This window comes from Lipotes vexillifer, unplaced genomic scaffold (genome assembly GCF_000442215.2).
Source record: "Lipotes vexillifer unplaced genomic scaffold, Lipotes_vexillifer_v1.1 scaffold862, whole genome shotgun sequence".
Taxonomy (NCBI): domain Eukaryota; kingdom Metazoa; phylum Chordata; class Mammalia; order Artiodactyla; family Lipotidae; genus Lipotes; species Lipotes vexillifer.
The window spans coordinates 457,179-467,382 of record NW_006786873.1 but is presented as its reverse complement, the minus strand read 5'-3'; the positions used below and the strand labels follow the sequence as shown (position 1 = coordinate 467,382).

Sequence of the window (10,204 nt, the reverse complement as noted above, 5' to 3'; positions counted from 1 at the left end):
GCGTTAAAGAGCCCAGCCCCCAGCCCATAACCCCCTCCTTTGAGGACTCAGACCTCTGTCCCCGAAGCCCCCACTCCTCCGGGGACGCCAGCCTCCAGTTCTACCCTGTCAGACTGATTGCCTGACTCTTCATCCTCGTCCTCGTCCTCCTCGTCCTCCTCGTCCTCGTCCTCCTCGTCCTCCTCGTCCTCCTCCTCGTCCTCACTCAGTTGTTCAGCCAGAGCTTCGACCTCAGACTGGAAGAGAGGCAAACTGGGGCTGAAGAAACAGTGACCCCCAGGCCACAGCTGCCTGCTGGGGGGAACGTGGGAGACAGGCAGAGCAGGACATATCCGATCCCCGGGGCTCAGAGAATGAGGCGGGATTAAGAAAACAACAATTCTTCACGGATGGCTCCCTGGTGATGATGAGTGTGAACAGGAAAGGAAGGAAAGGGTTGGATACAGAGAGGGGGTGTAGCATATTATACTGTAATAAAAAATAAGGTGCTGGGGCTTCCCTGGTGGCTCAGTGGTTGAGAGTCTGCCTGCCGATGCAGGGGACATGGGTTCGTGCCCCAGTCCGGGAAGATCCCACATGCCGCGGAGCGGCTGGGCCCGTGAGCCATGGCCGCTGAGCCTGCGCGTCCAAGGCCCGTGCTCCGCAACCGGAAAAGCCACAACAGTGAGAGGCCCACGTACCACAAAAAAAAAAATAAATAAATAAAAATAAAAAAAATAAGGTGCTATGGTGACATGCAACAACATGATGAATCTTTGCAACATAATAGTAAACAGGAAAAGAAAGGAATATGTTCTAGATAACAAACATATAGTAGGAGACTCTTGATGAAGTTCATAAAGAGGCAAGACTGAAAACATTAAATGAAACACTAATTAGAGGGGCTTCCCTGGTGGTGCAGTGGTTAAGAATCTGCCTGCCAATGCAGGGGACATGGGTTCGAGCCCTGGTCCGGGAAGAAATCACATGCTGCGGAGCAGCTAAACCCGTGCGCCACAACTACTGAGCCTGTGCTCTAGAGCCCACGAGCCACAACTACTGAGCCCACGAGCCACAACTACTGAAGCCCGTGCACCTAGAGCCTCTGCTCTGCAAGAAGAGAAGCCTCCGCGATGAGAAGCCCATGCACTGCAACAAAGAGTAGCCCCCGCTCGCTGCAACTAGAGAAAGCCCACGCGCAGCAACGAAGACCCAACACAGCCAAAGATTAAAAAAAAAAAACAAAAAAAAAACTATAAACGCTATAATGAAGTCAGGCTGATATCTCCTGAATCCACTGATCTTAACTTCACTAATAAAAGAACAAATGTTCCACGCCTGATGTGATGCAACATTGGGCAGAGAGTTATGTGTTAATCCCCACCCAAACAGCCAACTCCTAAATGTGAAGAATTCTATAGGATAACCGACTTGGTTTCTTCAATACATAAATGGCAAGTTTTTTTGTTTTTTTTTTCAGTATGCAAGCCTCTCACTGTTGTGGCCTCTCCCGTTGTGTGGAGCACAGGCTCCGGACGCACAGGCTCAGCGGCCATGGCTCACGGGCCCAGCAGCTCCGCGGCATGTGGGATCTTCCCGGACTGGGGCACGAACCCGTGTCCCCTGCATCGGCAGGCGGACTCTCAACCACTGCGCCACCAGGGAAGCCCTTGTTTTTTTTTAAAATAGGGAACCTATACATCAAGAGAGACCTAAGACAAATAATCAAATCAATGTGTGGACCCCACTGAAACCTGACAGACGAAAACTCATTTATGAAACAACCGAGAAAATGTGAAGACTGACTGGTAGCAAGGTGATGGTGTTAAAGCATCATTTGTAGGGACTTCCCTGGTGGTCCAGTGGAAGGGCTCCCCACTTCCACTGCAGGGGGCATGGGTTTGATCCCTGGCTGGGGAACTATGATCCCTACATACTGCACGGCAGAAAAAAAAAATTGTAAATTTTTTAAAAACAGAAAGAGGTCTTATGTTTAGAGATACTTGTGGAAATATTTCTAGATAAAATGATATGGTATCTGCAATTTGCTCTGAAATAATCCAGTAAGTGTGGGTGTTGGGGAGGAAGAGATGAGTCAAGATCAGCTGTGTAACTTGGAGCTGGGTGATGGCTACCTGGGGGCTCACTATTCTATTCTTTTGTGTATATTTGAAAGTTTCCACGATAAAACGAATGAAAAGCAAAACAGGCAAGACTAAGCATTATGCTGCATGGACAAACATATATGTGAAATAAAACCAAACAAGGAGCAAATGAATAAACAAGCAAACAAAGAACAAGTAAACCATAAAATGGGATGTTAAACCCGAAGTCCAGGATGGTGATTATCACTGTGGAGAGGGGCAAGGGGATGGTATGGGGTAGAGCACACGCTGGAAATAAGTTACAGACAGTATGGGGCAGTGAGTTAGTGGGTGTTCAGAAAAGGAAAGAGAGAAGAAAGTGGGGCAGGAAAGACTGGAGAGCGAGCCCTGGACGTGGGGGAGCACTGGCCAGGAGGGCAGCTGGCTGCCTCTTACCTTGCTGTCAGAGTCCACCCGCTCATCCACAGAGTAGGAATCGTAGTAGAGGCTGAAGTCATCCCCCACCACTGTTTCCCACTCCTCCAGGGACCCGGGGTCCCCCTTCTCCAGGGTCACTTCTCTCGAACCCCGTGCAGAACCCAACTCCTCTGACTAGAAAAAGATTTAAAGAAAAAAATTGAAGCTGCTGGCACTCCCTCACCAACACCCCATTTCCCTTGAGGGCGAGATGGAGCTCCAGCTCCTAGGATCCCTCAGAGCAGCCCCCCAGGTGGAGAGGCCCAGGCCCTGTTCCCTGCCTCTCCTGGCTCACCAGGCCACCTCCCAAGTTCAGCTTCCTCCTTTTGGCCACATCTGGAAGGAGAGAGAGAAAGGAGTGAGGCCCGTACTCTAAATCCTTAGCACAGGCCATAGCAAGCTGCAGGTAGGTGCGGGGTGGGACTGACCTGAGGTCACCTTCCCCAGCGAGTGCACGTCATCACTCATGCGGAAATGCTGCACTTCAGGGGGCCGCTTCTCAGGGACTGGGGGCTGGGGGCGGAGAGGGAGCACACTTAGGGTCAGGGAGCATCTATGGTTCTGCCTGGATTAGTTTAGAGCCAAGCCCCAGGTGGGGGTGGGGTGGTGAGCCACACCCTCAAAAAATGCCATCTGAAGTTCCGTGCCAATAATAAGAATTGTGTCAAGCACATCCCACATCTAACACTGATGCCAAGAGCCCTAAAAACACTGTCATAAAGCTTCTGAGATTCTGGGGCTCTTGTCATTTCCCTCCTCGGATGTTTCTGTGGCCCTCAGCTCCTTCCCTGTAGAGATTCATAGTAAAACCTTTAAAACAGCAGGGGCAGTTTCAAAGAAGGGAGAAGCTCCCTTGGGGCCTGCTTTGAGCTAGAAAGGAAAAGTGGTTTGAAGTTTCTCTAGTCATTATCATAAGAGTAATTAAGACATTAACTATATAATTAACTCTTTCACATTAGTGTTTTCTACTCCCCTCTGCCTAAGAATGTAAACCCCAGGAAGATAGAAACCTGTCTGTTCCAGATTAAGCCCCAGTACAGAAATTGACACACAGTAGCGCCTTGGTAAATATGTGAAGCAGTGACTGGAGAAAAAAAGACCTGAAGTTAAATTGTAAAAACGCAGCCCACAAGAGTTTTATGGTTAATTACCCTGTCTCTCCCACCCCCACAAACCTCCCCCTAAGCCTCACCTGTCCATTTCCTGGTTTGGACATGGTTTTCCTGGCTCGGTGGACCTTGGGCTGCCCCTCCGGGCTGGCTGTGGCCGGAGGAGGTTCAGGGCCTGCCGCTGTTGCCCCCTGGGCCCCCGGCATACTCAGCAGCCTCATAGCCAAACTCTGGACTGATGGGGGTGATTTTCCGGCCCCTGTCATTGACATCTTGGCTCGGCTGGGACAAGCACCCCCCTTACTGGGGGAAGACGGGAATGACTTCGTGGCATGGCCTGAAAAACACAGGCAAGCAGGCAGGAGACAAGATAAGAGGGAAGGCAAAGTCAGAGAATGCCCCACCTCACCCCCAGGCTCCTTGGCCTCTCACCCATCAGGATGCGGCCCCCATGGAGGTCCCCATCTCCCTCGAGATTCTCGGGTTCATCCCCAATGAGTGGTGTGGCCCCTACAGGGGTGTCAGCCCCCTCATCGCCGACGGTGACCGTGACAGAGGCTGGGGATGAGGGGCCAGCAGTCTCCAGGGAGTCGGGGTTGGCCTTGGGCAGGATCTCCTCACTACGAGGGGTGTCCCCCAAAGAGCCATGAACTGTAATGGAAGAGAAAAAGTTCAGGGCTAAGGGCTCAAGAGATCCTGTGCTGGCGGAGGTGAAGGTCCAACTGGGCCTGTTTCTGCTGCACTCACCTCTCTCAGTGGCTCCTCTGGGCTCCTTCTCCAGCACCAGCGCCCCCATCTCAGCGGGGGCCTCCCCCTGGGAGGGGACACAAGGGATAGGAGAGCTGGTCAGTCCCGTAGGAAGCTGAGGGGCCCAGGACGCCTGGGCCCTGGGAAGAGACAGGAGGCTCCGGGGCCTACCTCTTCCTCTATGGGGCCCCCCCCTTCCGCGGCCACGGCTGCCCGGAGGGGCCGCACGACCCCTCCCCCGGACCCGCATCAGCCCTCTCCCTCTCGGTAGACCCCGCATCTCAGGGACCGAGAAGAGAGGAGGGGGAGGGGGCGGGGCCTCCGCACCCCGGCCCCGCCCCCTCCTCCCGGCTGCACGCGCCTCTCCCCCTTTGTCCCCCAGGCCGCGGGGACCCCGGGCACCAACCCCTCCAGCACCCGCTGTCCCCCAGCCCGGTGGACGGCCCCTCGTGCCCCTCGCGCGTGTTCCTGGGGCGCCGGCGCCCGCTGCCCACTCGGGGGCAGCCGGCGGCTGCACGCGCGCCTCGGTGCCCACTCCCCCCACCTCCCACCCCCTGGTCCCCTCATCCGCCCCCGGTGCTGGCCCTCCGGATTGCTGCAAGTCTCGCCCGGGCCCCCCGGCCCCGATGCACCCCCGGAGCATTGCACGGGCGCGCGCTTCCCCCGGGCGCGCGCGCGGGCATGCACCCGCCTCTCCCCCTCCCCTTCCGCACCTCGGCGGCCGCCGCCGCTGCAGCTCCCGCCGCCGCCGCCATCGCCGCTTGCGCTGGGGGCCGAGCCGGCGCGCGGCCGCCCCGGGTCACGTGGGCGAGGAGGGAGGGCTAGGAGGAGCCTTAAAGGAGCCTGACACACAGTAGCGCCTTGGTAAATATGTGAAGCAGTGACTGGAGAAAAAAAGACCTGAAGTTAAATTGTAAAAACGCAGCCCACAAGAGTTTTATGGTTAATTACCCTGTCTCTCCCACCCCCACAAACCTCCCCCTAAGCCTCACCTGTCCATTTCCTGGTTTGGACATGGTTTTCCTGGCTCGGTGGACCTTGGGCTGCCCCTCCGGGCTGGCTGTGGCCGGAGGAGGTTCAGGGCCTGCCGCTGTTGCCCCCTGGGCCCCCGGCATACTCAGCAGCCTCATAGCCAAACTCTGGACTGATGGGGGTGATTTTCCGGCCCCTGTCATTGACATCTTGGCTCGGCTGGGACAAGCACCCCCCTTACTGGGGGAAGACGGGAATGACTTCGTGGCATGGCCTGAAAAACACAGGCAAGCAGGCAGGAGACAAGATAAGAGGGAAGGCAAAGTCAGAGAATGCCCCACCTCACCCCCAGGCTCGTTGGCCTGTCATGCATCATGATGCGGCCCCCATGGAGGTCCCCATCTCCCTCGAGATTCTCGGGTTCATCCCCAATGAGTGGTGTGGCCCCTACAGGGGTGTCAGCCCCCTCATCGCCGACGGTGACCGTGACAGAGGCTGGGGATGAGGGGCCAGCAGTCTCCAGGGAGTCGGGGTTGGCCTTGGGCAGGATCTCCTCACTACGAGGGGTGTCCCCCAAAGAGCCATGAACTGTAATGGAAGAGAAAAAGTTCAGGGCTAAGGGCTCAAGAGATCCTGTGCTGGCGGAGGTGAAGGTCCAACTGGGCCTGTTTCTGCTGCACTCACCTCTCTCAGTGGCTCCTCTGGGCTCCTTCTCCAGCACCAGCGCCCCCATCTCAGCGGGGGCCTCCCCCTGGGAGGGGACACAAGGGATAGGAGAGCTGGTCAGTCCCGTAGGAAGCTGAGGGGCCCAGGACGCCTGGGCCCTGGGAAGAGACAGGAGGCTCCGGGGCCTACCTCTTCCTCTATGGGGCCCCCCCCTTCCGCGGCCACGGCTGCCCGGAGGGGCCGCACGACCCCTCCCCCGGACCCGCATCAGCCCTCTCCCTCTCGGTAGACCCCGCATCTCAGGGACCGAGAAGAGAGGAGGGGGAGGGGGCGGGGCCTCCGCACCCCGGCCCCGCCCCCTCCTCCCGGCTGCACGCGCCTCTCCCCCTTTGTCCCCCAGGCCGCGGGGACCCCGGGCACCAACCCCTCCAGCACCCGCTGTCCCCCAGCCCGGTGGACGGCCCCTCGTGCCCCTCGCGCGTGTTCCTGGGGCGCCGGCGCCCGCTGCCCACTCGGGGGCAGCCGGCGGCTGCACGCGCGCCTCGGTGCCCACTCCCCCCACCTCCCACCCCCTGGTCCCCTCATCCGCCCCCGGTGCTGGCCCTCCGGATTGCTGCAAGTCTCGCCCGGGCCCCCCGGCCCCGATGCACCCCCGGAGCATTGCACGGGCGCGCGCTTCCCCCGGGCGCGCGCGCGGGCATGCACCCGCCTCTCCCCCTCCCCTTCCGCACCTCGGCGGCCGCCGCCGCTGCAGCTCCCGCCGCCGCCGCCATCGCCGCTTGCGCTGGGGGCCGAGCCGGCGCGCGGCCGCCCCGGGTCACGTGGGCGAGGAGGGAGGGCTAGGAGGAGCCTTAAAGGAGCCACTACGCACTTTCTGGCCATTTTCCCCGGAGGGCGGCCTCAGAGATGGCAGTTCCTGTTCTAAGCTGGGGGCTGCAGAGGAGAATTCCTGCCATTCCTGGCCTCATCTTAGCTTGGAACCGAAGGCGAGGCACGCCTGGGTCCAGGTGTGGCTTCTCCATCTGCCACCTGGCTTTAGGTAAATAGCGGAGCGACTGAGCCTCCCGGCTTTCGGCAGTGGCTGTATTTCCAGTCCTGCCCATGTGTGCTTCTCCCGCTTCTGGTTGCTTTCTAGCTTCTGGGTCACTAGATAGAAGACTCGGCCTCAGTTTTGGCCTCGCTTCTCTAACGAGCAAGAAGGGGGCGATGGGGACGCGCGGAGGACACCTTTACTCTTGGCTGGTTCTAGCATGCAGTTTCAAGTGTCCCCTGGAGCAGCGATCCCTTTTGAAAACCTGGAGCTAAATGTCTCTTCCATTTATGCCAGACATGTCACGCCACCACATGCACTAGAGATCCAGCTAAGCCCCCAGAGGCCCGAGTCATTACTGTCTGGTAACACTCTAATAAGTAAACTTATTTTGCCAAACACTTCACAAGCATAGCAGGCACTCCGTTGGTCACAGCCCAGCCAACAGTGGAAGTATGAGTGATATTACACCAGGACACACAACTTTGAGAGCAGTATTTAGAGTACCATCTCTTTAGGTATTTACATCTGGTCAAAGTTTGGAAAATGTATCTCACATGCGATATTTGACACAGGCAAGTGGATAGGGTATAGGGCACCTGAGGCCAATTCAAGGCCTTCTGGGAACTGTAGTTCTCTTCGGTTAAGAACTATTCCAGAGCTTTCTGGGAATTGTAGTCTTCTCCGCATCTTAACCCAGTGGTTTTTATCTTTCTTCAGGACAGGAACCCGTTCCCCAGACCAAAAACGCCCAAACACAGGCTCCAGCTTACAATTTTGGTGGGCACAATGATCACGCCTACATCCCATCCCTAGCCCTGATACCAAACTCCTCAACTAGAGTAGGTCATTTGTTAACACCTCCGCCAAACAATCACAGAACACTTGTGCTGTGAGGTATCTGCCAGGAGTTGAGGATGCAGAACTGGGAGGGTCTCTGGCCAGAGGAGCCCACTTGTCACACTCCCCTTCCCCTCTCAAGGCTCCTTCAGGCATGAGACCTGCATGAGTTGTGTCCTCTGGTTACTTAGAAAATTGCATCAGAGGGTGAGGTGGTCTAGGGTGGGATAGTCATTTACACGCAGTTGCCAGATAAAGTATAAAGAAAAAAAAGTTGATTTTTTCTTTTTATTTTGTGTAAAACAAAAGCAGAAAAACTAAAACCCCAAACTCCAGAAAAAATCCTAAAAAATACGTTTTGTTTTCTTAAAAAATACTGTATAAGTCTCTACTCCTCTCCCTCCCCCACCGCAACAGCCCTCCTTGCCGCCTCTCATCTCAGTGCCCTACCCCCCACCCCCACCACTATTCATAGTTCCTGCTATTGTACTCCCCTTCCCAGTATTTACCCAGGATGCTCACCCCCGTATTCTCTTACCTGCCATCTTCTTTTGTTCTCCCTAGAATTTTGGTGAGCCTTGTACCCATCCCATTTCCCCAGCATGCAAGAACTGTCTCCCCCTTCCTTTTCCGGAATTCAATAATCCTTTCCCCCTACCACTCCCTCTCCCAAGGATCTAGTCCATGCAGGAGCAGGTAAGCTGCCTCCTGCCAAATTCCCTCCCAATTCCCACCCACCCACCCCCTACCTCACAAAATGCCAGAACCTCTTCCTGGGCAGCCATAGCCAGGAATAAAATATTTTCCAGTCTTTTTCCCTCCTCATCCCATAGGACGTTTTCCCTCCCTCCACATATCCATGCACCTCCAAGAGAAGAAAATCTTTCTCTGGGACCCCCCTATTCCCTTGGCCTTCTCAAAGAACTCTCTCCCTGTTCATCCTTTTCTTCTGAAGAGGCAGGGTCTTCTCTCTAAGGAATCTTCGGCCCCTCCCTCAGGATGTGTGTGTCTGCTCAGGCTCCCCACCGTACCTGCCTGCCCCTGCCCCCCACACGCCCCTATTCTCCTGGACCAAGGAGCCCCCTTCCCCCCCAGCCCAGTGACCCAGCGCCTGCCACGCTAGCGCTAGCGAATGAGGACGTTGATCTCAGCCACGCTGGCCTCCAGCACGTTCTCGGCCGTGGTCTTGCCGTGCTGCTCCTTGAGGTGCCGCCTAATGGCAGGCTTGTGAGCGAAGCGCACATCGCAGTAGGAACAGCGATAGGGCCTCGCTCCCGAGTGGAGGTTGAGGTGGTCGTGCAGCGTGGACTTCTGTGTGAAGCACTTGCCGCAGATGCCACACGAGTGCGACTTGACGCCGCGGTGCACGTTCATGTGGCGGTTGAGGTTGCTGCTGTGGTTGAACTGCTTGCCGCAGCGCGGGCACATGAATATGAAATGCTGCGCCCGCATGTGGAAGACCAGCTTCTCCACGCCCTGGAACACTTCCGGGCACTTGGTGCACTTGATGTTCTTTAGGGGATTGCCACTGGAAAAGCCTCCGGGCAGGGGTCCCCGACTGCCCCCCGCCCCCAGGCTGCCCCCCGCCCCCCGGGCAGCCATGGCCACCGCTGCTGCCTCCACCAGGCCTGAGGTGGCCCCCACACTGGCCCGGCCTCCTGGGATCAACAGCAGGCCCTCCCCTTCTGCGTCCTCGGACAGGCTGTAGCAGGCTTTCACCACGCCCTGCGGTGGAGCCACAGTGCTGGGGGGCACGCTGCTCTGGGCCAGCTCCCCAAGGTGGCTGCCCACAGAGCCTCCGATGCCCAGGCCTCCTCCCAGGCCTCCGGGAGGTTTGAGCCGGTGTGCCACCTCCAAGGCCGATTCCACCTTGACGATGCAGATGTCAGACACGTCCTCGTCCTCATCCTCATCCTCTTCCTCGGCCTTCAGCTCTAGGTCCTCATCCAGCGGGAACTCCAGCTTCACAGGCCGCAGGAGTGGAGGGGGGAGAGGGGGTGGGGGTGGGGGTTTGGGGGCTGGCTTCGGGGTCCTGGCGGGAGGGAGGAGGGATTTGGTGGCACTGACACTGCTTACAAGGCTGGCATCGCTGACCCCATCCTCTTTGAGACCTATCTTGGGCTCGATGAACTGGCTGAGGGCATTCCGGCATTTCTCCACCACGTGCTCCATCTGCAGGTAGGAGGCGGCCGTCAGGTAGTTAACAATGTCCCTGACGGCGAATTCCAGGGCGCCCGTATAGCAAGAAAGGAGCAGGTCGGCCACTATGCGTGCACTGTGCATCAGGGAGACCTGCAACA

General features: G+C 57.2%; 3 protein-coding genes across 4 annotated transcripts in view; all 3 read right to left on the bottom strand.

Moving 5' to 3' along the window:
* LOC103072310 (histone-lysine N-methyltransferase EHMT2) overlaps positions 1 to 5,151 on the bottom strand; it is a 14,890-nt gene extending 9,739 nt beyond the window's left edge. For both annotated transcript variants that reach the window (XM_007459537.1, XM_007459538.1), the window contains exons 1-9: positions 5,110 to 5,151; positions 4,397 to 4,463; positions 4,082 to 4,300; positions 3,733 to 3,986; positions 2,969 to 3,053; positions 2,836 to 2,876; positions 2,520 to 2,675; positions 105 to 236; positions 54 to 55 (exon numbers count right to left, since the gene is read on the bottom strand). In XM_007459537.1, coding sequence (XP_007459599.1) covers positions 54 to 55; positions 105 to 236; positions 2,520 to 2,675; positions 2,836 to 2,876; positions 2,969 to 3,053; positions 3,733 to 3,986; positions 4,082 to 4,300; positions 4,397 to 4,463; positions 5,110 to 5,151 — 998 coding nt within the window. The remainder of the gene's footprint in view (positions 1 to 53; positions 56 to 104; positions 237 to 2,519; positions 2,676 to 2,835; positions 2,877 to 2,968; positions 3,054 to 3,732; positions 3,987 to 4,081; positions 4,301 to 4,396; positions 4,464 to 5,109) is intronic.
* Positions 5,152 to 5,229: 78 nt separating this feature from the next.
* Positions 5,230 to 6,807, bottom strand: LOC103088198 (histone-lysine N-methyltransferase EHMT2-like). The gene is made up of 5 exons (XM_007459598.1): positions 6,766 to 6,807; positions 6,053 to 6,119; positions 5,740 to 5,956; positions 5,389 to 5,644; positions 5,230 to 5,280 (listed from the first exon to the last, which is right to left on the bottom strand). The coding sequence occupies exons 1-5, from the start codon at positions 6,805 to 6,807 to the stop codon at positions 5,230 to 5,232; spliced, it is 633 nt and encodes a 210-aa protein (XP_007459660.1).
* Positions 6,808 to 8,724: 1,917 nt separating this feature from the next.
* The window catches only part of ZBTB12 (zinc finger and BTB domain containing 12), a 1,701-nt gene continuing 221 nt past the window's right edge, over positions 8,725 to 10,204 (bottom strand). The window contains 1 exon segment of the mRNA XM_007472317.1: positions 8,725 to 10,204. This exon segment is cut by the window's right edge and continues 11 nt beyond it. Coding sequence (XP_007472379.1) covers positions 9,030 to 10,204 — 1,175 coding nt within the window. The 3' untranslated portion in view covers positions 8,725 to 9,029.

Bases quoted from the DNA above. Each gene is read 5' to 3' on its own strand.
- LOC103088198 (XM_007459598.1), bottom strand. From the start codon at position 6,807: ATGGCGGCGGCGGCGGGAGCTGCAGCGGCGGCGGCCGCCGAG. The intron at 6,120-6,765 runs GTGCGGAAGGGG...GTCCCCTCCCAG, and splicing joins CAGCGGCGGCGGCCGCCGAG to GGGGAGGCCCCCGCTGAGAT. The intron at 5,957-6,052 runs GTGAGTGCAGCA...CTTCCATTACAG, and splicing joins CAGAGGAGCCACTGAGAGAG to TTCATGGCTCTTTGGGGGAC.